We start from the raw sequence: 22,760 nt of genomic DNA on the forward strand, positions 1-22,760 counted from the left end.
TTACCAATTCCTTTCGATTTGTTTTACTTCGAACGTAACGCTTGTACACTTGTTTACCGTATTTACTCGAATAAGCGCCGCCCCCGAATAAGCGCCGCCCTCGAATAAGCGCCGCATTTGAGACCAAAAAGTTAATAAGCGCCGCCCCCGAATAAGCGCCGCAGTACCGATGCGGCGCTTATTCGAGGAATTTCGTTAAACTAAAAAAACAGCACTACAAAGAAACTCTAAAGCAAACTTAGACATTTCGTTCCTTCAAAAACGATGTTTTACAGTTCAGAGTGATTGTTTTACTGCTCGCCCATTGGTTTTCTATCCAGCATTCTAACAATAATGTGGTTTTGTAAATGTTGTGAAGGCCACGACCTGTGCCAGGACAGCTAGCGCCACTTTTCTCTTCAGCAAGAGACGAATACTGACAAACAAAAGACGCTATTTTTAATCACTGTTAAAGATTACATTCTTTGAGGCGTCCAAATTTTAATTAAGCGCCGCCCTCAAATAAGCGCCGCCCTCGAATAAGCGCCGCACTTGAAATGAGAAAAATTCGCTTATTCGAGTAAATACGGTAACCGATATAAACCGCCCTTCAACTCTGGATACAGGGGCACCCAACGAGAAAAATTAACTGGAGGTGTCAAACACTGTTTCTTTTTTTGAACGCTAGCTGATCTTTAAAACTTTTAAGGAACGAAATATTACTACCCACTGTTGCCTTTACGAAAGTCGTAGTTGGCCTTTTCGTACCCAAAAGTTCGAAAACAAAAGGCATTACTTTTTTCAAACCACGAAAGTTTGAGCTAAAGAAAACTCCACTTTTTCATCACACTTTTATCCGAAAATCGTAGGCGATTATATGTCTTCAGAACAGATATTATATCTACCGTAATGATTCAATTTAGCGCCCGGGGCGCTTATTTACTTTTGGCACCTTAAGGGAGGGCGCTTATTCGAGACAGGGCGCTTATTGGGGACAGGGCGCTAATTTATTTTTTTTTTTTTGCGAAACAACCAAATGTTCAAAACAAAACTTTAATATATTTTAAAATAACTAGCAACAGCATAAACTGTAATAGTAATAAATTGTTGAAAGTTCTGTCACTTTTACAAGAATTGTTCATTTTAGCAATAAATATATACATGTACAGTACGATGAATGTTCATGAGTTTATCTTTTCGACGTCGACGACTTCAGTAGGGTCAGTTAGCCACAATAGAAGCGCTTTTAAGAATAGGGGCGCATATAAGAATGGGGGCCCTTATTGGAATTGGGGCGCTAATTAACAAGAACACATTCGAAGGGGGGCGCTTATTCGGAAGGGGGCGCTTATTGGGAGGAGGGCGCTAAATCGAATCATTACGGTACCTAAACAGTTTGTTGGTACCCCTGCTCAATGAATAATATTATTAGAGAGGTGCTTAAAATACAGTCAGGCTGACTCTGGTAGCAACTGAATAAAGCACTTACCCGTCTCCACGAAACAAAGACACATAAGCAGCTTCATTGGTCCGTTTCTTAAATCGAATGCAGGTTTTCTGTTCATACTCTTTCATAGCCCTCCAGATTACAAATAAAGCTTTCATATCTTCAGCTGTAAATAAAATTGAGAATAATACGTTTCCACGTACAAAAATATTACACTGCGGTAATAATTAGTGAACAGCTACAGCTGTGTCGTTTCCCCGATTATTTCTGCACATAGAACTGATCTGGCGTGAAAGATATAGAGGATAATACATGGTTGCGCGGAGATATGAAATTTATCTTCGAGTGTTCAAATCTTGAACACGAGAAGTTAAATTTCATATCTCCAAGCAACCATGTTATGTATTATTCTGTTTATTATTTAAACCTACTAATTACGATGTTTTTGACGATTTTTCGAAGATTTCCTACCATTTTCCAAAGTTTTCCGAAAATTTTCAAAATGTTGTTTGAAGGTTGTACGAATGATTCCGAACATTTTCCGAAAATTTCCGAAGATTTCCGAGGAAGATCCGAAGATGTTTTTACCTAATATCGATTTACTTTGGCTTATTGAACATGTAAACTCTGCGAACTGATTGGTCAAAAATGATATCACATGTGTGGATATCATTTTTATCCACACATGCCTGAGGGTCTGAATGGGGTTAACCGACTAGCGACAAAGGGCAAAAAATATTACCGACTACCGACAAAACGACGAAAAAATTACCGATTAGCGACAAATAAAATCTAACCGACAACCGACATGGTTCGATGTTATACGGACGTTTGTATTCAGAAAGAACAGCATTTTGAATTTATGTCTAGCTTAGGAAATGTCTAGTTCAGAAGTAACCCCACCAATTCAAAAGTTTAGTCAATTATAAAGTTTCCTGTCACCTTTTCGAGCAGTAGCGGAGGTTCATTTTTAGAACAGTGGCTGGTAATCGTGGCCACAAGGCGTCCCGCTTTTGTATTTTCACTGCGCGTTGGTTATTCATGTGGTGACAGGCCATGAGCGGGATTGTTAAAGTGATTGTAAGGCGAGGAGGTTGCCATCGAACGCCATCGTAGCCGGGTTCCGGTAGGAAAAAAATCTCACAAAGGTGTTTCCAAGCTAATTTGGCATTGGCGGGTTCTCGCTGAAGTTATTTCGCCTGGCGAAAACGCTTACGGGAAAAATGCGAAAATTTGCAATTGTAACAGATGGGCAGTGGCTGCTTGAGCTTCCAAATTTAATATCGGATGAAAGCAGCAGTGAGCTCAACAGTGTGTGGAACGTTCTATTAGCCGTATTAGTTTTAGTGTGCAGCGAAGTTAAATGTTTCACATATAGTTCTGTAGTTAAGTATTAAGCTCAAACATTAACGTGGTTAACCTTTGGTTCCACATTTTTTATTTGCCGTTTTCAGGTTGAACAGAATGTTTGTATACACCGTCCATTTTTCAGGAAAACAAAAATTGAAAAGAAAAATCCCTTACAAATAGAAGAAGCGAGTAAAAGAGTTTATAAGCATCTTACTGTTTTATTGACCAACCCTATTTGTAGACATTGTGATAACTGCTTTATTGTTGCTATTGCGTAATAGTCCCGCCTTAATTAAATAATATTGCAAATGAAATTTAAATTGTGTCTTACTCAAAAACGCGAAATTAAAGTGATTAAAAATTTAAAATTTTCGCAAAATCGCGAAATTTAAATGTCGCAAAATATGCGCACCTCAAAATCGCGAAATTAACTTGTCGCGAAAATTGCGAAGGTAGGTGATGTACAGTAATACTGGCGGTCATCCGTCAAAGTGGCCAATATTAAATATATTATGTAGTGCAAAGGAGGTCACTCTAGGCTACGTAGGTGTGTGTAAGCTTATATGAAATATGCTTACGAGTGCTATTATTAGGAGAGGGAAAAGTATGAATTAATTAATACAGGGCAAAATAATACTGGTTAAGTGCTTTTCTAAAACGTTTTCTAGTTGGCAAGTTACGCAAAGATTAAGGAAGGTCGTTCCAATAGTAATAACCAATAACAATGGGGCAAAATTTCCTTATATTTATTCTGGAGAAACCATGATTTAAGTGTTGTAAGGATTGCACTTCGAGTAGCTTACCGTAAATGATCTAATAAACGCCCACTCTCAAATAAACGCCTCGTATCTAATAAACGCTCTCCCTTAAGTGTTTAGTTTGAATTAGACGCCCCTCTCCAATAAACGCCCCATGTCTTATAGACGCCCCCATAGAGTAACGCTCCATAGAGTAAATTCACGCAATTTATTTAGTTTCGAACATCCAAGAGGCCAAAGATACCAATATGGTTGACCCCGATGTCGATGAAAACATCAATATCGAACAATATATCCAGGCTTCGCATTAGCGCAGAATAGATTAGACTTCTACTCACAACTCTGCTTTCTGTCTTACTACGCGAGCAAACTTCGTGTCTTATTTGTTTTTATTTCTTTTTTTTTTAAGTTGTTACAGTTAAAGTGAAATAAACGCTCTCTCCGCTAATAAACGCCTCATGTCTATTTAACGCCCCCTGTAGGACCCCTAAAATTTAATAGATGCCCCGGGCGTTTATTAGATCATTTACGGTAGTTATCTTGCTCAGATACCAGAGAAAAGGTGTAATTCGACGGATTTTTATCAAAAAAGCCCTTATACCATGTATACATAGGTAACTAACCCAATGATGCTTCAATATGATATATCAACACTCCTCCTGGCCAGAGATTTGCAGTGATTGAACCTTTTCCACTCCAAGATCCAGAAAGAAGTTCAAACTTTTGATCAATGGTGAGTTTCATGTCACCCTGGATCAGATCGCTTTCCTCTGTTAGCAGGTTCTCTGCGCAAAAGATATAAAATGATTACTTCATTTTTAAAACAAATTTTCCAAGCATTTGCTCGAAATTGCAGGGTGCAGGAAAAAAATCAGAGATTTCACAAGTTAATTACTCGCAAGATGAACGTCAAAAAACGTCGTTCAATTCCATGAAAATTCCATGAAGACTGGTTTTTGCTGAGAACAAATGAACACATCCGTTCTCCTGATGTATTCGTCACTAGGAATAAGCATAAGCATGACTTCAATGTTCCCTTGTTCCCCAAAAATTCCATTGTGTTCCTAAAAGTATTTTGTTGATTTTTGTGATCCCTGTTCCCAAAAATATCAGAAACACAGCTTTTGTTCCCGTGCCCCCAGCTTTATTTTCCTTTCCAAATTCGTTCCCAATTATTTCATGGCCATGTTCCCTTGCTCTCTGAGTTCACTCAAGCGTTAGCGTAAGCGTGCTTTTTTCGAGTCCGTGGACGCACGTAGGAAGGTAGGAAAGCAGCGCACGAGTAAGAGAAGCGTACAACTATAAATCGAACAACCCACAGCTGAAAACATTTATATAGAACAGTGATTTTGTAAAACATAGGGACAAGAAATAGTGCGTGTAAAACACAAACACATGATCGAATACAAAACTCTCTTAATATGCAGCCTGAGAACAGAAAAACAAGCGTGTGTTAATTTTCACGACTGGATTGTTTGACGGTTGACTGTGAAATATTTGTTGTCAATAAATATAAATTGAATAATTTTTTCTTTGTTGAAAAACAAAAATGTTTACGATTAAACGTTTCCACGCTTCAATTTGTAGCTTTTTCAATTTTTAGTGAATGTCTGTCTGCCAGAATTTTGGCTGCATTTGACGCTTTAAAGTGTTCTACGACGGCTCTACTCCGTTTTCCTCGTTCTTGTTGAAGTTTTGGGGAGTAGAAATCTAATCTAATCGGCGAGAAACGCAGAAAAATTCATTGACTGTGGATTGTCGAAGCAAACAGAAAAGAATTTCCCGTGATAAGACCGGACAATATTCCAAGCAACAAAATGTTTCGCAACGTAAACAAACATTTGCATATGCTACAGGCATGACTATTGACTTATGGCTGCACGCTCGTTGTAAAGAAATTTGATCGCAAGACTCGCTACAACAGCTGTAATAAATACATGTCGGCTTACCTTCGACGGAGCATAACCCAGCAACAATAAGAAGCAAAAACACCAGTCCTCGTGCCATCCTCCCGGCTCGCAACAGGGGCAAACAAACGTCGTGTTGCATCGTCTTGGTTCGCAAACTTTCACTGAAAAGAAAACTTGTAAATAAACAATTTGGGCGGAAAACAATTTAAGCGACATTTTGATCGATTGCACAAGATATACTGTAGTTAGCTTAGCTAAACGTAAATTTGGGTCTGTTCGCAGCACTCTAATTATCCGTGACAACACCAACAACAATTTCTTATCAGTGACCTGGAAAATGAATTTCAAAGTTTACAAGAACCATGTAAGCTATAGGTGAAATCTCACGTGTAGCTATTTTGTAAAATCGTCTTTTAAGCGATTCAGTGGAATTCAGTGGAACTTCGAAATTTGTTTTCGATGTTTGGTAAAAAAAAAATTGAGGACGATTTAACATTACGCCTGAAACAGACTTACGTCCAAAACAAATCAGCTAAACATTTCCAAGAAAGGCGTGAAAGATATGCTTATTGATTACCTTACCTCAACGTAAGCTGAACTATACAACGTCCTGGTATCTCCTGGACGGTCAAGATATGAGGTAAAAAAATACACGCTTTTATAAGAAGATGATATATTCCAATCGCGAATTATGGTAGGGTTATGTAACTTTTGACACAGCCCATCTGGAACTCTTTGTCTTTAACGAGTAACCATTGTTCAATTTTTGTAACTTTAGTTCTTTTATTAGAAAAGGTCAGAGTGATTTAAAATGAAGCAATTATTTTGTCCTCAGAGAGACACAAGGGGAGCATGGTGGCGCAATGGTGAGAGCGCTCGCCTCCCAACAATGTGGCTTGGGTTCATTTCCGGCCCGGTGCCATACGTGGGTTGAGTTTGTTGTTGGTTCCCGTTCTTGCTCTGAGGGTTTTTCTCTGGGTTCTCTGGTTTTCCTTCCTCGACAAAAACCAACACTTCAAATTCCTATTCAATCTTGGATGCACGTTACACGTTTTTTAAACGACCTCCTGAGCTCTTTCGTGTCACGTGGGTAAATTTATTACATTTTGTTTTGCATATTTCTTAGAGAAAATGATAGCAGAATGACAGAATGACTGCGCCTTGTTCGCAAAAGGGTCAATACTTCGGATATTGGACAAAAATAAGTACACCTTGGTTGACCATAGTTTTATAAGTCATTCTATTTTGGCCAGTATTGTTCGTTGCCTTTGTATCTGGACTCTTTTATTTTACGTCATCTGATGAGTCTGCACACGAAGCGGTAAAAGCGTCCAAAATGTTTCAATGGCAGGGTTCCTCGATTTCGTAGCAACTAGAAAATCAATCTCGAGCCCTACATTGTGGTTAAACCTCGCGGGAATTGCGCACACGCGCAAAATGTTTGACTGCTGTATGCTCGCGCCCAAAGTTCGCCAGCTGCTCGGTCAGCGACAGGTCGCCGGGACGAGCTCTGGGCAAACAACATTTCTTGGCCAGAAATTATTGTGTTTCTATGTTATTGCACATGCTTCAGTTCTAAGCGAAAGTAAAACCTCCAAGTACGAATGGTAATCAAGAAAGCCAACGTTATTATCCTTCCAACACGTTCGAATTCCAAACAGCACAATTGATATCTGCGAATTTTCCACTTCAATGTTTTCGTGAAATTGAAATTTCGAGCCATAACGTAATGGCTAAGTCTGTAATTAGGCCTTCCTCGGTTTGTGTGTACCCGCGCATTTTGTAATGGATACTAACATTAGTTAAATTTATGGTGTCAAGCACAGAAAAAAAAAATCAAATCACTTACAATGTCACAAACAAATTTTAGTTTGTTGAAAGGGGAGGCGCGGTTGCCTAACGGACTACGAACTACAGTTCGAGCGGTCCGGGTTCAAGCCCTGGTCGAGGTCATTGTGCTGTGTTCCTGGGCAAGACACTTTACTCTCAAAGTGCCTCTTTTATCACTCAGGTGTATTCATGGCTACTGGCGAATTAAATGCTAGGAGAGGGAGGGAGTAACCCTGCGACGCATTTGCATCGCATTTCAGGGGAGTGAAAGCTCTTCTAGTTGTTAGAAACCGCCGAGCACAGGCTATAAGGTCGTCGGACAAAATGTTGAGCTGCGGGCTTAAGCAAGGTGAATTTGAAATCCGTTTGGTTTTTTTTTTTGGTTTGCGATCTTCAGCTGGTGACTGCATGCTTGTCGAAAACATGTCCGTATAAAACCTGTATAACGAGATCGATTTTGGCCAAAAAAATCTGTATGAACGGAAACCGGACATTCTACACAATGAACGCCTCGGTGACCGTTAAATTTCAACTAAGTCAAGCAACAACAGCAAGATTTGAAATTTAATGCTTTATTCCCAATCTTAAGTATCGTAATTCTTCGCCTTGAAATCTCGACACCGGTTAAATCCGCGAATTCCTTTATCTGCCGTCCCCAAAGCTGCAGAGCTTCTTTCCATTTCCTCCAGGTAACCTGACAGTGGAGAAAAAGAAACAAGATATTGATGAAAAAAACAGCAAGTTAAACAGCTTAAGTGAAGATTAAACGTTAAGGTTCGTAGAAACACTGAATGGAGTTCTGTGGGTGCTGTTACCTTTTTCTAGCAAGAATGTTTGTGTAAATCGCTATCGCGTTTTACTGTCTTGTCAAAAGTCACGACAAATAGGCTCTTACCTTGAATTTGAGACCTGCTTTATTTTTATTTTTCTTCTTCGTCGTCGTCATCATCATTATGAACTACAAATAAAAATCAGAGAAGTAAAACAGTAGCTAAAATAACATATTTTAATTAGCACAGGTTTTATTAGTTTACGTATGTTTAATGTGATTGGCATATTACTCCTAAATCCCTGACAGTTAACGGTTATGTCAATGAACGTTTTCGGTTCTAGGAGTAACAAGCGCTTACACGACAAGACTGAACGTGGTCTCGATATTCACTGTGTGAAATCTGTTGGTCTGAATTGTTTGCATGTGAGGTAATTATTCCGTTTTCTTTCACTGTTGCATGGCTTTGAGTTTGTGACGTCTTCTAAAATTCAGTGCAGCTAAAAGAACCTTATTTTCACATGTCTAATAAGAAGGAAATCACGCTATCTGTGTCGTTTTATCTCATTAGAATTTAGCACGTGTAGCAGATCTCAACCCATACAACCTTATCGATTGAGGCTTTGATATGACAACGTTAATCGGTTGAAATAACACAGTTCATTAATCCTTTAATACCCTCATCTTAGGGAAATCCAACTCAGGATAACTTATGCTAAATTAAAAGGCTTGATTATTATAATGTTACCTTTCATGGCACATAGTATTTTACAATCTTTGGTTTTTACGCCCAGCTTACAACCACTTTCTTCTGCAGCCTGTTTAATGCTAACTGCAGTGAAATCTATGAAGACAACAAAATGAATGGTAAATTAATTTTTGCAAAGAAAAAGAAAGAAAAACGAAAAGGCAAAATCCCAATAGTATCTCACAGGTATCTTTTCTGTATCAAAAATAAAAAAAAATTCGAAAAAACACCAAGAAGCATCATCGTATGATACCCGTGCTAACACTTTTCAATTGGTTTCGCACAATTATTTTGTTTTCCTTTTCTCCCCCGACAGGTTAAGTATTTTTGATCATTTCTTTTTTTTTTAATTGCGCTTTTTTATAATTATTTTCTTTTTTTTGTGCACAGTAACGTAAGTAATGTAAAGCAACGCTACGTTTTTTTTGTGGACGTATGTACATGTAACTTAACCCTGTTAATGCTTTTGTTTTTGTTTGGATAAAGTTTATTGAAGAAAAAACAAATTAAAGAAGAGAGAAGAACAATAATGATGATGATGATGATGATAATAATGATGAGAGAGGAGGAGGAGGAGGAAGAGGAGGAGGAGGAGGAGGAGGAGAGAGGGGGATGACGAAATATATGAATAAATATGAATTAGCTCGGTATGTGTTTGTTTTCATTTGGCACCAGTTATATTTTTAGCTTGTAGTTCTCATTTTTTGTTAACATTTCTCATTGGTTATTGTGTGGCTAACAATTGCGTTGTTCAATTAGCGTAATTGTCTTTCAACTGGATACTGTTCTGAGCACCATGATTTGAGTCTGTTAAGTACATCTACATGTATACATTAATCCAAAGGAACCTTACCATCTTCTTCAGGTTTTTTCTTTCCTAAAAAAAATAAAGTAAGACACAAGAATCACTAAGGCTCTCTAACCAGGCCCCAGTTGTTCAAAAGGTGGATAACACTATCCACCGGATAAATCACTAACCGGTGGATAGCGCAGCATGTTTTGTTAACACTTTTCCACTGGATAGTGTATATATCTTGTGGATGGCGCTATCCACCCTTTAAATAACTGGTCCCAGAGCTTTAGTTATATTGTGGTAAACATTGTAAGTTTGTAAAATGTACATTCTGAAAACAATAAGAGGCTAAATTATACATCAAGAACAACCCGGATACATAAATTAAGTTAGTCTGAAATATTCTATGTGTTTGTTAAGAGATTGTAAACTAACGCAGAAAGATGTTCAAGCCACATGAACCTTAAAGGTTTTCTTGACTTCAATTACTTTGCGGTTTGTTTTATTGGGGATTCATGTCGCCTCTGACACAAATAGCATATTGCAAAAATTAGCAACTCAGGCAAAATAGCAGGTTTGTTAGAATTGCAAAAACACATTCACACTTTCATAATTATTACATTTATCCATTTCATTCAAACTCTCTTTTCGATTTTTAAATAACTTCTTTCATGTATTTTTCTTCCAAACGTTTTCAAACTTGATTGGCAATTTGTAGGACTGGTGTTAGAAGATCGCAAAATGACCAGTTATGACAAGTATCACCAAGAAAGGATTTATCAACAAATAATAACTCATTTTACATTCTCTAAACAAGACAAGTATTTTTCTCCTTCCTCTATGAGAACTTTTAAGGAGAGGTTTAAATGTATCTGTGGCCGATAGACCTTTAGGGAATTATTCGGAATTATCCATTTCTTCACGTAGTTCAACGCTTAGCCATAGTTACAACAACTCAAGGCTAGGTTACAGGTAGGTTTACAAAACTTAAAAAATAAAAGTCGAGATTGGATATACCTTATCACTTTAAGAATATAACGAAGCATTTTAACAACGCAATCAAAATTTACGTGTAATAAAATTAACACAAATTTTCAAAAAAAACTCATGCTTACATGAATATGATCAACGTGTTTAAAGTGCATAAAATTAGCGCGAATTTTTGAAATTTGCGTATATAAAATGTATCGTTAATTTCCTATAACAAGTATTCATGAATAAATAACTTCACTGTACATGCACATTTTCAATGTACTGCAAGACGTAAGACGTTTATAGCTCCTATGCATTATTACGAAGAAGGACACCACAAAACTTCGCTTTCGGAAGTGCAAACTTGTAAATTTTTTCATGAAGGAATTTCCAAGGCAGCAAAGATGAAAAGAATATCCTGTAAAAAACTGCATGCAGATGTAAAGGGTTGAGACTCATTCTCGTAAACGAGGCTATGGTGAATTTTGAGCTAATGACGTTATCAAGCATAAGGCCTATTGCTGTTTGTATCATACCAAAATAATATTTGCATTCGGATTCTCCGTCAGAGGCTTTGCAGAGCTTGCCAATTTTTTTGTCAAGACACTTCTTCAGCTTGTTGCCTTTATTCTTGCAACATTCTGTTGAGAGATGGTAAACAAAAGTAACACGTGCATACATAAAAGATATTGTAAATGTAACATATCTTTAATGTCTAGTTAAAGACGCATTGATGCAGTAATTTCCTCCGGAGATATTTCTAATCTAATTCATGGTTTTCAGACAAAATCTAACGGCAAAAAAATCCCAAATAACTAGAGTCTCAGACATCTGGAAAAATACTAAATTTGCCGTGTGTCTTATAACTACTTCCTACAAGGGAATGTATTAACGTAAAAATGTTAATTTGTAAACTCAGATAAAATTGTAGACTTACGGATTTCATGGCGACCTGCAACAAAAGAAAACAGAAAATAAGCTGAATAACCAGGGAGTGAGAATAGGAAGCAATACTATTTTTTAAGCAGAAAGATGTTAAAAATAAGGGAAAATGTAACTAGGTCTTTAATAGGCTTGAAGAAAAATAGTGTAATTGTAGTCACGGGATGACATAGTTTTTCAAGGTTTGTCGCTGACTGTGTTTTGATGTTAATTTTCAAGACGTTTCGGCTATTGCTTACATTCATTAGTTAAATAGTCAAAAGCTGTTACATGTGATTTAAAAAGGCAACACGTTAGCGCGCGCTTTAAAAACAACGTGTTAGAAGAAAGGAACGTGGAGCGAAACTCATGCGCGCGACAAGGACTAGCCTGTGTACAGCCGTCCCGCGCGTCGTTCCCAGAGTGCGGATCCTTAATGGACAACCAGACTTCCAAAAAGAGTCGCTTATGATTTTTCGGCTCATGTCCAACTACATTGACGGTTTTAAAATCCATATGTTGATTATTCTTAGGGAAATGACAGGAGATCTTAGAGTCATGGTCGAACATGGCAACTGCCCTTTTGTGTTCCGCAATCCAGGTCTTTAATGGTCGCCCCGATAAGCCTTGTGGGTTTTTTGGCGGTCTCCTCGCCCTATCTTTTTGAGTTATTTTGTACGTATTAATTTATAAAGTGGCAAATAAATGATGATGATAGTATACAAAGTTACAGTTAGTACAATTGATTTTGTAAACTGCCAGATCTTGGGAGGACAACATTATTTTGAGCCTTTGGGCGCGGAAACAAGTTTTTCACAGTTTTCAGCGGTTTGTAGGCGACTTTGATCTCTTGGTGTCTTAAAATGCGAGCAATCTTTTCAGAAATGCCTTGAACATAAGGAAGTACCACCAAGCCATTAGTTGGTAAATCTGCTGGTGGTTTTGACAGTGATCTCTCGCACTTGTTAATAAAGGATGACCGATAGCTGTTCTCGCAGGTGAGAAATAACGCGCTTTTTGACTGTTGGCTGAGATATGACACCTGAAAAATATACTGATGGTTGAGAAATGGGCTGAAATACTAAATGATAGGTGAAAAATTGGCAAATATTTAACTGATAATAAATGGTCTTCTTTTCATCTAAATCACTTTTTTAGGCAACAATATGCAATTGCTTAAATTGATTACAAACTGCTAGGATCGCATTATTCATTTCATCATTAATCCGCAGTCATCACATATATTTCTTTAATATATTCACTATGTCATCTACTCCACATGCGGAACATTAGGACTTTCAATTGAAGGCTTCACAACTTAGTTGGTTGAGCAGCGCACCGGTATTCGCGGAGGTCATGGGTTCAAATCCTGTTTAACTTGGTTACACACTGCGAGTACCACATCATTCACTTCAATAGCTAGCTGGTACATGGTGTAATTTTACAGTCTTACCATGTATTTCACACAATTTTTCTTTGTTTTACGCATACTGTGTGTATGTGAAGCTGATTCGTTGTAATTTTTGCCGGTGCCATTTTGGCCTTCCTATACCAAAGTTAATTTATTAAGGTGACATTGGCAGATTAAAGACAAGGCGAGTTGTCGTAAGGTGTTTCAGTCGCTTGTTTCTTATTCAATAATTGCAAAAAAATTACCTAAGTAATTATCCTTTACTTTCCAGCTTCTATACAAGTGGCGTGACATTGCAATCGAAGTTTTACTCTTTAAGTTACATTGTTACTTTACCTGGGGCTGTAGTTGCTGGTGGCGGCGTGGGTGGTGTTATAGAGCCCATCTTGCTAAGTACCCAAGACCTCAGATTACCAACATTGGCGTAGACTCCAAACTTATTTGGAGCAGCACATCCGTATCCCCAACTAGTGGCTCCCTCAAGATACCATCTGCCATTGAACTCGCAGACCACTGTCGCCCTGGCAAGCATCAACTCCCCCTTGGTCCAGACCTGCACATAACATAGTGCCGTCTATTTTGTTCGGATAGGATTTTAAGCAACGTGACTGTGACACCAAAGGGACGCTAGCCTGCATGAGAGCATTGGGTTGGCTGCCACCGGATGACAAAGTTCCCCATCCTGTTATCCAGCACTTCTTGTTTGCATTGTCAATTGGAAGGGCATTACTTGGGTGTGATAAACAGACCAGCCCAACACCACGCCCAAGAGTAGCAGGTTTAGCAAGTTTGAGCAGAGCTATGTCGTTACTGTAGGTTTTGGGTTTGTGATAGCTTTCATGGGTAATAATTTTTTCGACGTTAATGTCCTGCTCCGTTCCAACAGATCCACTTACTCTGTAATGAGCTCCCAATCTACAAAATAAGAGTTAGCAAGTACAGACTTTATGTATAAAACAACTTTGTTAAATATTTGTGTATTAAGGTAAAAAGGTAAAGGTAAAGTCTGTTCCCGAGCCAAGTGGCCCATACAGCTGGAGCTTATCCCGGTTTCCGTAGCATTAAGCGACTAGAGTATTGCTCCGGATGGGATGCTAGTGCATCGCAGGGTTAATTCTTAGCAGTAAATTCACCGGTGCCCTTCACAGATGATGGTTTATTTTTATTTATACACCTGGGTAGAGAGAGACACTGTGAAAATAAAATGTGTCTTGCCCAATAACACAACGCAGCGCCCCGGCCAAGCCTTGAAGCCGGGCCGTTCGACTCGAAGTCGAGCGCGCTAACCGTTAGACCACAGCGCCTACCACAAAAATGTCTTAATTGATTAACTGTTTCCATAAAAATATCATCTAAACCTGGAATCTGTTTTGAAATACTTTAAATTTTAATGCTAAAACTGCTACACAGCCAAATGAAAAAACAGCCTACATTTATAATACGTGGATGCTTTTTGGACATATCTTTTTTAAGACAAGTATGATACGTGCGTTGTTTGGTCCTCATTTCTTAATGAACGGAAAATACCAACCTCACTTTGACTCTTGAGGGTGAGGATCTTCTGACACAGTGTGCTGCTGTCAAAACCCAGGAAGGATCAATCAGTGAACCTCCACAGAATTGCCTGTTGGAACTGGTCATCAACATGACTTGCCATGGCCAGCTGTTAATGGGAGCTTCTGTTCCACCAACGATACGGGTATTCGGTCTGGATCCACAGGAACCTAATATGAAAATCACATTGTCGAGAGACACTTTTTTACTCAGTCGGAATATGTAGATTTCTTTAAACAAACAAACATCAAAGAAATGAAATAGAACGTTTTTCTTTTTAGTTGACGTATTATACTTGGCTAGCACATTTTAATGTTAGAGCAATATTCGTATGAACTTCAAATAGTTACGGGCAAAAACATACCAAACAACAAACGAAAAAGAACGAACAAGTTTAGTAGATGAAGGCGAAAGCGCGCGGCTTTCAATTGGTTTACCGAACACACGACACTTGATTTTCGACATTCTAATATAATAGGAGATTTGATTGGTCAATCAAATAACGTATTTACGTATTTACTAAGCGCCCTCGAATAAGCGCCGCCCTCGAATAAGCGCCGCATTTGTGACAAAAAAGTTAATAAGCGCCGCAGTCCCGATGCGGCGCTTAATCGAGAAATTCCGTTTAACTAAAAACAGCTCTACAAAGCAACTCACAAAAAAACTTAGGACGATTCTTTTTTATCAAAAGCGATGTTTTACAGTTCAAAGTGATTGTTTTACCGCTCGCCCATTTGTTCTTCTATCGAACATTCTTACAACGCGTAGTTCTGTAAATGTTGTGAAGGCTGCAATCTTTGCCAGGACAGCTGGCGCCACTTCTTTTTCAGCCAGAGAGGAATACTGACAATCAAAAGACGCTTTTTTAATAACTGTAAAGGTTAGATTCTTTGTGGCGCCCAAATTTTAAATAAGCGCCGCCCTCGAATATGCGCCGCGGTGCTTATTCGAGTAAATACGGTAAGTCCCAATTTCAGCTTTTTGTTCACTTTCTGCAAAAGGGACAGAAAAAAAATTATCTTCATCAAGTTTTGATTTTATCACAAACAAATCGCGAACGGCTTTTTTACGGTCATGCGAAAAGTGCTCCAATATGGCTGCGTTTTCAAATAAGAAGAGTCGACTCTTATCATTGACAAATGCTTATGTAAAATTGACGTTTTTTTGTCTACATGATCGTTCATGCCTCTTTATACAAACCTCCACATGCGATATCCATATTTTTTCTGCTATCGCGAAAGTAATTTCACACCTGCGTGATACTTTTGGATTAAAAAGCATTATTTTAAAATCGGTTTACACTATTTTGAAGTAGGCGACAGGTTTACCTGAAGGTGGAATCGGTTTTGAAGGTGTTGGTGGCTGCGGCGGGTTTGTAGGAGTGGGTGGTACTAAAATGACAACATCACATCATTAGAACTGAATATTAACCCTATCCAGACAGGGGGGGGGGGAGAGGCGGAATGAGTCCGCGCTGACTGAACGCTTATAACCTTTTTAAGATTCAACCGAACGCTGCCAAACTTTGCGAGTTTGCCTAAAATTTATCTAGGGATAATTTGGTATGATTAGGTTGTTGTGTCGAAAAACTTGACATCACGATGCATGGCAACGACATTTTGACAGGCATGTTTTCCAAAATTTGTAATTTTTATGTTCCTAAAATGATTGATTTGACGTCATAATCCCACGTGTTATATATCAACAGATTTATTTTTGGACATACTATATATCCTCTAAGTTTTATTGTGATCGCTCTGGAAGTTACGAGGGAGGGGGGGGGATCCATCCCCCGCCCCCTCCCTCGGTCTGAAAAGATCCAAAGATGCCCCGTCTGAATAAGGTTAAATAATAACTATTAGCAGTACACACACGAATGCATTGAAGCATTGATCTTTTCTCAACTACATCTTAACCAAGCTTTATGATATATTTTAGATGCATTCAAAGCGTTTTTATGTTTCTTTTTTTAATCTTCTTGTCGAATGCAAATCACAACCAAAACTACTCGAAAGTAGAATAACTTCGTTAACTGTTGAACTGTTGAACAACAGCGCCCTTATAATATCTTTTGATTTTACGTTATTCGTTTCCCAGTTTGATTTAACCTTAAAATAAGAAAGAAGTTCAAGAGCATTCAGGATTCATTGAGAGTAGTAAAAAGTAACGAGATCTGTGACATGTGTGACGTTTTGTTTTTGTTGTACATGTGTGACACATCTAAGCCGGAGCAAATACAAAAATAGCTCCTAAAGGGTACATGTGTGGGATACAATGTCTTTAACGTTTGTTTGCAAAGTGCATATTTACTACCTCGACTTCACTGATCGTAGTTTACATTTGTTGCAAAACATTTATCTGTTTCAAGGTAACGCAACTCGTGACATGTAATCCTAAAAACAGCATGCATGCAAATTAAATTAAACAAAAGCATGTACTGTAAATAAAATACGTATCTGTTTTATTGTACGATTGTACCTTGAATATTAGTTCGTAAAGGGTTAAAAAAAAGGGCTAAGAAAAATGTCAAAATTGTAACGTATCTCGATTATTGACTTGTTATTAATTAATTCACGTATTACCAGGACCTCCAGTGCACTTGTACATCCTCTTTACTTGTTCAATATCAATTGCACTAAGTCCACCGCGCTGACCAATTGTAACCTACAATTAAAATATTTTTGATAAATATCATTCCATGAAATCAGTAAAACAAAATACAACAGAATTGCGTTGTATTTCTAACTACCTTATTATAGGAAATTAACGCTTGTGTTAATTAAGGTATTTGAAATTAACGCGACTTAAATTAACACGAATTGAAGGAAAAATTACTTCTCAATAAAGGAAATTAACGCGAAAGAGGGGGTAACATTTCAAAATGAAGGAAATTAACGCGACGTACACAACAGGAACATGTTTATTTCAACACTTGTAGGCGTATAATCTTAAACGAAAACAATGTTCGTGGTACTTTTCCCACTTTGAGCGTTCTTCACAGTTTCAATGATAGTGGCAGATAAAATAATGCTTTTTCCTTGGAGTCAAGAACATCTGGACTGTAACGAAAAATTGGGGCCAAATAATGAAAATTAACGTTATGGAAGTTAACGCTACACTTAATTAACGGCGTGGAAATTAACGTTAACAAAAATTAACGCGACTTAAATTAACGCGAAAGTTTGAAATTCGCGTTAATTTCATGACGCGTTAATTTCCTATTATAAGGTAATCTATTGCTGCTTTTCACTGTCACGCCAGTAAAGCTACTGTCACGCGCTGCTAAAAAATAAATCCAAAGCTATTGATTCAAAATATCAAGAATATTAATCTATCAGAAAATTTACATCTACATATTAGTGCTCACGCAATACGTGGTGAAAAAAAGAGTTTTAATCACTTTTACGCGTGTGCAGTGTTAACAATCCTTTCTAAATTTTGGTTGAGTATTTTCTTCTTTGTTTTGATTTTTGTTGTTGATTTTGTCATTTTTATGTTAAAGCAAAAGCCCCACTCCCCCTCCCTCCTCTCGTTAGAGCAAGAATGGCACGCGTCCGCACCCCTCCTTCTTTCCAGCAAAAAAAGGTCAAGAGAGAGTCTCTCCTCCTTTGCAATCCTCCCCTCCCTTTTGAGTAGCTTTGTACCCCCTCCCCTGTAGTTACCTTTTATAACGCGATTTTCTCTAATTGTTTGTACAAATTTCAAGACAAAAATTGAATAAGTGAAACGGAAACTGGAATATCGCAAAGTTTTTACTTTGAAAGATAAAAGAGCTACACTGAAGAAAGAAAAAAAAATATTTATTAATTATAATTTGAGTTGGTGGTGAAGATTAATTTTAAATTGTCTTAGAAAAAAAGACCGCGTGACAAAAGTCATTGTATAGTTTGGTGTTAACTTACTCCAGCTTTCTTAGGCACTATGGTAGGTTGGCCATTCTTGCTGAAGTATCTTGAGCCATAATGCATCACAGATCCATAATCATAAGGTGTTCCCAAAGAGTCGATCACATTTGTTCCGTACTTTTTGAAATTCCCTTTGGCCGCTGTTGAAAAACAAAATCACATTAGAAAGCAATTGAAATTAGCCTTAAGGGCAAGAGCTCGCTCAAATATGTGGGTTTCCTTGTGTTGGTGTATGCATGTGAAAAAGGTAACCCTAGAAAAAAATGATAAATATATGGTGGTTGGTAGTGTACGTTTACGAAATAGATATAAATTTATATAAAATAAAGTTAGTATCTATATGCAGCGTATGTGAATAACGTGATATTTCGTGCATGAGAGTACATTTGGTGAAATATATAATTCCTCAAAATATTGCTCAAGCGTCTACCAGATGTCTAAAAAAACGGGGTTTTTTTCTTATATACTCACAATCTTGGATGTTTTCAAATTTGATAGTTACAAAGCTATCTCTGTCAGGTCGTGACTGCTCGTGAAACTAACCCAGGGCGTGTCCTGTGTGTGAACAAAAATATACTAAGCTATTGTGTCTACATGAGCATGGTTAAAATAAACAAGGACCACACTTGAACACTTGTTATGACTACTAAAATTTTTATAATAGAAAATCAACTTTACATTTTCGGAGTGACAGTGCCTTGTAGTCCTTGAAGTCCGATGTCACGTTATCAAAGGAACTTCTTCGCCTTGTTGGCAAAAGAAGTTCTTTGCTCGTTGCTAAAAGCTTTATTTTTCATTTGTTCTTTAAAGCGCCTATAGCCCCCCCCCCCCCCCCCAAAAAAAAAATCGCTTAATTAAATCTCTGTATGGAATTGGGGAAAATTTCGAAACCGTTTTTTAATTCGGTTAAAACCGAAATGATTTTTTTAAGATCGGAAAAAATGCCGCAGAGTCACTGAAAAGGTTTGGGTACAGCGCAATTTGTGACGTTATTCCACGCCATCGATCACTTTCTTGTTTGGAACCGGCAAGGTGTGACAGGCCGTATAATCTCTAACGGTGTGAAATATTTGAGAACCTAACCTGTTATTTGTCTTGCAAGCCGTAATTTATCCTCTTCCCATGATTGTTAGCTCTCGAAGGCGACTGATTGGAACTGAGTATTCGGTTAGGGGTGAACATATTTATTTTGTCCGTAGAATGCAATGGCCCAGAATGACGTCATAAGTCGCATTTTCCCGTTTGCTAGGTCGTGCTCTTAACAGCGCCAACTTTGAAAATTATAAAAATAAAAAAATTGGGTTTTAACCGAATTCAACAATTTTTGTGGCACTATTCCCAATTCCATATGTAGATTTAATTAGCTGAAAACAAATGGGGGGTTATAGGCACTTTAAGCATTTACATTGAAGTCTTACCTATCTCGTGAACAACTATTCCCTTATGCCAGCAACCACTGGCAAGAGACAATTGCTGTTTTCCGCCTGTTTTTCCAACATATGACCAGCAGCTGAAAAATAATCAATTCGTTAATTTCGGGACTGAAAGAAATCATAGCAGGGCCGGCATCTCAATTGCGGTTTAGCTGACTTCCTGAACGCGGCTTACATTGTATTAAGAACAGAGAGGGATGATGATGATGATGATGATGATGATGAGTTTATGGAGCGCCTTTAACCTAAGATCTAAAAGCGCTATTATATTAAAATAAAATCTAAATAACAACACTGGACTATAAATTGATATAAAGCTAATAAGATCCATTTCGTAATAAGCACACAGGAAATGACAAAAAGAACTGTTCACTTGAAAACTCTTATTTCAAAAGTTTAAAATGACATGTTGCATTGTTGCTTTGGTCAGCAAAAAATAATCACTGGAATTTAAAGAATATACGTTCCTTTTAAAAGTATTCTAAAGAAAATAGAATTAAATATGTCATTATGAATTACGTAATACGTCTTGCCTAACATGCATGCTTTTTGCACTTTGATCGGAAGGTTGCTGATGAGACCGTTGCGGCGCAACAAAACGCTTACATGGAAAGGAGTACGCGTGGTTCAGAAGCTACCTATCGGAGAGATCTCAATATGTCAGCTGCAACGGAATTGAGTCTGAACAGCAACAAATCACCCATGGAGTCCCCCAAGGCTCTGTGTTGAGTCCGACCTTGTTTAATATACATATAAACGACATATCAAGTGCCTGTGAAAACAGCGACGTAATTCTTTATGCCGATGACACTGAATTTCATGCAAGTTCCAATGATGTTGATGTTGGGCGCAACACTTATAAACGTCACACCATCTAAAACGAAAATGGGTCAGTCTACTTTCAAGTGTGACGCTGCACGAGAATGGAACGGATTACCAAGGGAAATGAGAGAATTAAACACTCTATCAAAGTTTAAGACACACATTTTTAAGCATTTTATGGAACAGGACCGTATAAATCATATATGTACTGTAAATTAGGTTCAATTTTCTTTTTTTGTTTTCTTTTGTTTTGTTTTGTTTTGTTTTGTTTTTTTTTGTTTTTTTTTTGTTTGCTTGCTGCTCTTTGCTCTTCTCTTCTTTTTAAATGCTTGAATTTGATACATAAACTCTAGAATATTTGTATTTTTTTTTAAATGTATTTGTAATGTAAATTTTTAGTATGTATATATATAAATCTTCTACAATTTTAAGAATAGATGTATTACTTAATGCTGATCGCCAGTTTATACCAGTGATCTAATGATCACTGATTGGCCCTTCAGGATAAATAAAGTTTTTATTATTATTTATTATTATGTACTAGTTTCCAAAACAAGTGCCTACGTCATTAGTGGTACCAAATGTTATGTCCTTTATCTCAAACCTCTACAAATGAATGAAGTTACATCTACAATAAACTTACCCTGATCCTTGGAAGAAGGAGACGTAATCAGATTCACTGGTCCTTTTTCTAAACCTTATGCATGTATTTGCTGTGTAGTCGTTAAAAGCAGCATTTATTGCCGCCATCGCCCGCGACTGTGATGCTAAAAAAGATAGAGAAAATTATTTTAGAAGTTATGGTAACGACGTTTACAGGTAACAGAGATGGGTTCAAGCTCTTTACACTTTTACCTGAATAAAGAATTGCTATTGTTATGGATTTCACTTTGGTCACGCGAATAGACACTTAAGTAAGCATCTGTGACCAGTTTGGTTAATTATTTGAAAAGTAGCTGGTATGTCCTAAAGAACGTACCTTACCTCAAAGAAAGTAAAAGAATATTAATCCGCATTTTTTTCATTTCCTTCGCTGGGTGAGATTACTATTCTCATGCCATTTAATTGTCCTACCAGAGTATATTATAGATCTCAACATATTAACCCCAAAAAATGAAGGAGGGAAAAACTAATTGAAAACCTCAGAACAGACTGATGTTGAGAAAAATCAGAATTAGTTAAAAAACTCCGCTTATATTATTATCTAGACAAATTCAGTTTTGTATACATGCCTCATTAGAATTGAGTATCATGTAAGTTATATTTCTTTCAAGGAAGAGCAGTTTATAAAATGCTACTTACAAAGTGATCCAGTAATCTCGTAAACGATAACGCCATTTGGCCATCTTCTATTTGCCATCGATCCTCTCTGACCATTTATAACCTTTTCTTGTTCAGAAGTCAAGATCATGTCACCATCAAAGAGCCCTTTGCCATTCCGAGTTACGCCCAAATTCTCTACAAGAAGGAAACCATGTAAATAAATTAGATCTAAAATATTTCAGTTTTTATTACATTGCACATTTTATTATCTTCAACTGCCGACATAATAAAATAAATAGTTTTTTTTTTTTTTTTTCTTCAGGCAATAAATGTAAACTGTCTTAAACTTTTTAAAATTAAAAATGTTATCGATGCGAAGTAGAATGGGGTCAATAGGCGCGTTAATGACGTCTTTTCTTTCTTTTCTTTTCTTTGTACCGTTTTTTCTTTTTTATCAAGATGGATAATAACGTTTTGTTTTGTCCTATTTCCTGTGGACATAACATAGCAACAAGAAGTAGCATTTTATTATTCATTCCGACCCAAAAACATTGTTGAAACATTACTTTGTAATTTGAGATCGATCGGACATTTTTACCCCTCCTGCTTAGGCATTACGCAGCCCTTTTTCAGTATTTTGTTAAATTGATAACTGATAGCTACGAGTAACACCAAAAATAGGAAGACACCTTAATTAAGGTTGTTAAATTTCAGAAATTCAACAAGCCATTCCGAGTTACCCTTTGCCTCAGTCTGTTTCAAAACCTGTCAACGTGAGAAACCATTTAAATGAATGTTCTTCAAAATGAGTTTCACCTACAACTGCTACAGGTCCATTTTCATGCAAATCAAACCCATTTTCGTGTAAATGGTTTGCACGTAGACTCGATACAGA

The 22,760-nt window shown here is 37.4% G+C and overlaps 1 protein-coding gene and 1 pseudogene across 2 annotated transcripts; both read right to left on the reverse strand.

The window, feature by feature from the left end:
- Window positions 1-1,464: 1,464 nt before the first annotated feature.
- Window positions 1,465-5,541, reverse strand: LOC144642390 (astacin-like metalloprotease toxin 1). Its single transcript, XM_078501350.1, has 3 exons — window positions 5,484-5,541; window positions 4,158-4,319; window positions 1,465-1,592 (listed from the first exon to the last, which is right to left on the reverse strand). Exons 1-3 carry the CDS (start codon window positions 5,539-5,541, stop codon window positions 1,465-1,467), a joined length of 348 nt encoding a protein of 115 aa, XP_078357476.1.
- Window positions 5,542-7,839: 2,298 nt separating this feature from the next.
- On the reverse strand, window positions 7,840-22,118 carry LOC144641498 (uncharacterized; annotated as a pseudogene). Its single transcript, XR_013568565.1, has 15 exons — window positions 21,905-22,118; window positions 21,246-21,369; window positions 19,766-19,857; window positions 18,819-18,902; window positions 18,345-18,487; window positions 17,025-17,106; window positions 15,771-15,833; window positions 14,420-14,612; window positions 13,225-13,803; window positions 11,494-11,508; window positions 11,093-11,197; window positions 9,645-9,668; window positions 8,792-8,887; window positions 8,170-8,232; window positions 7,840-7,968 (listed from the first exon to the last, which is right to left on the reverse strand). The product of XR_013568565.1 is annotated as an uncharacterized LOC144641498 (transcript).
- Window positions 22,119-22,760: the final 642 nt, after the last annotated feature.

This window comes from Oculina patagonica, chromosome 2, assembly GCF_052425735.1.
Source record: "Oculina patagonica isolate OP01 chromosome 2, crgOcupat, whole genome shotgun sequence".
In the NCBI taxonomy this organism is placed as follows: domain Eukaryota; kingdom Metazoa; phylum Cnidaria; class Anthozoa; order Scleractinia; family Oculinidae; genus Oculina; species Oculina patagonica.

What these genes read in the sequence shown, in the direction of transcription:
- LOC144642390 (XM_078501350.1), bottom strand. Translation starts at nt 5,541, where the DNA reads ATGGCACGAGGACTGGTGTTTTTGCTTCTTATTGTTGCTGGGTTATGC. An exon ending in TGGGTTATGCTCCGTCGAAG is followed by an intron (nt 4,320 to 5,483) that starts GTAAGCCGACAT and finishes TCTTTTGCGCAG; the next exon opens with AGAACCTGCTAACAGAGGAA. An exon ending in TCATATTGAAGCATCATTGG is followed by an intron (nt 1,593 to 4,157) that starts GTTAGTTACCTA and finishes TTTTATTTACAG; the next exon opens with CTGAAGATATGAAAGCTTTA.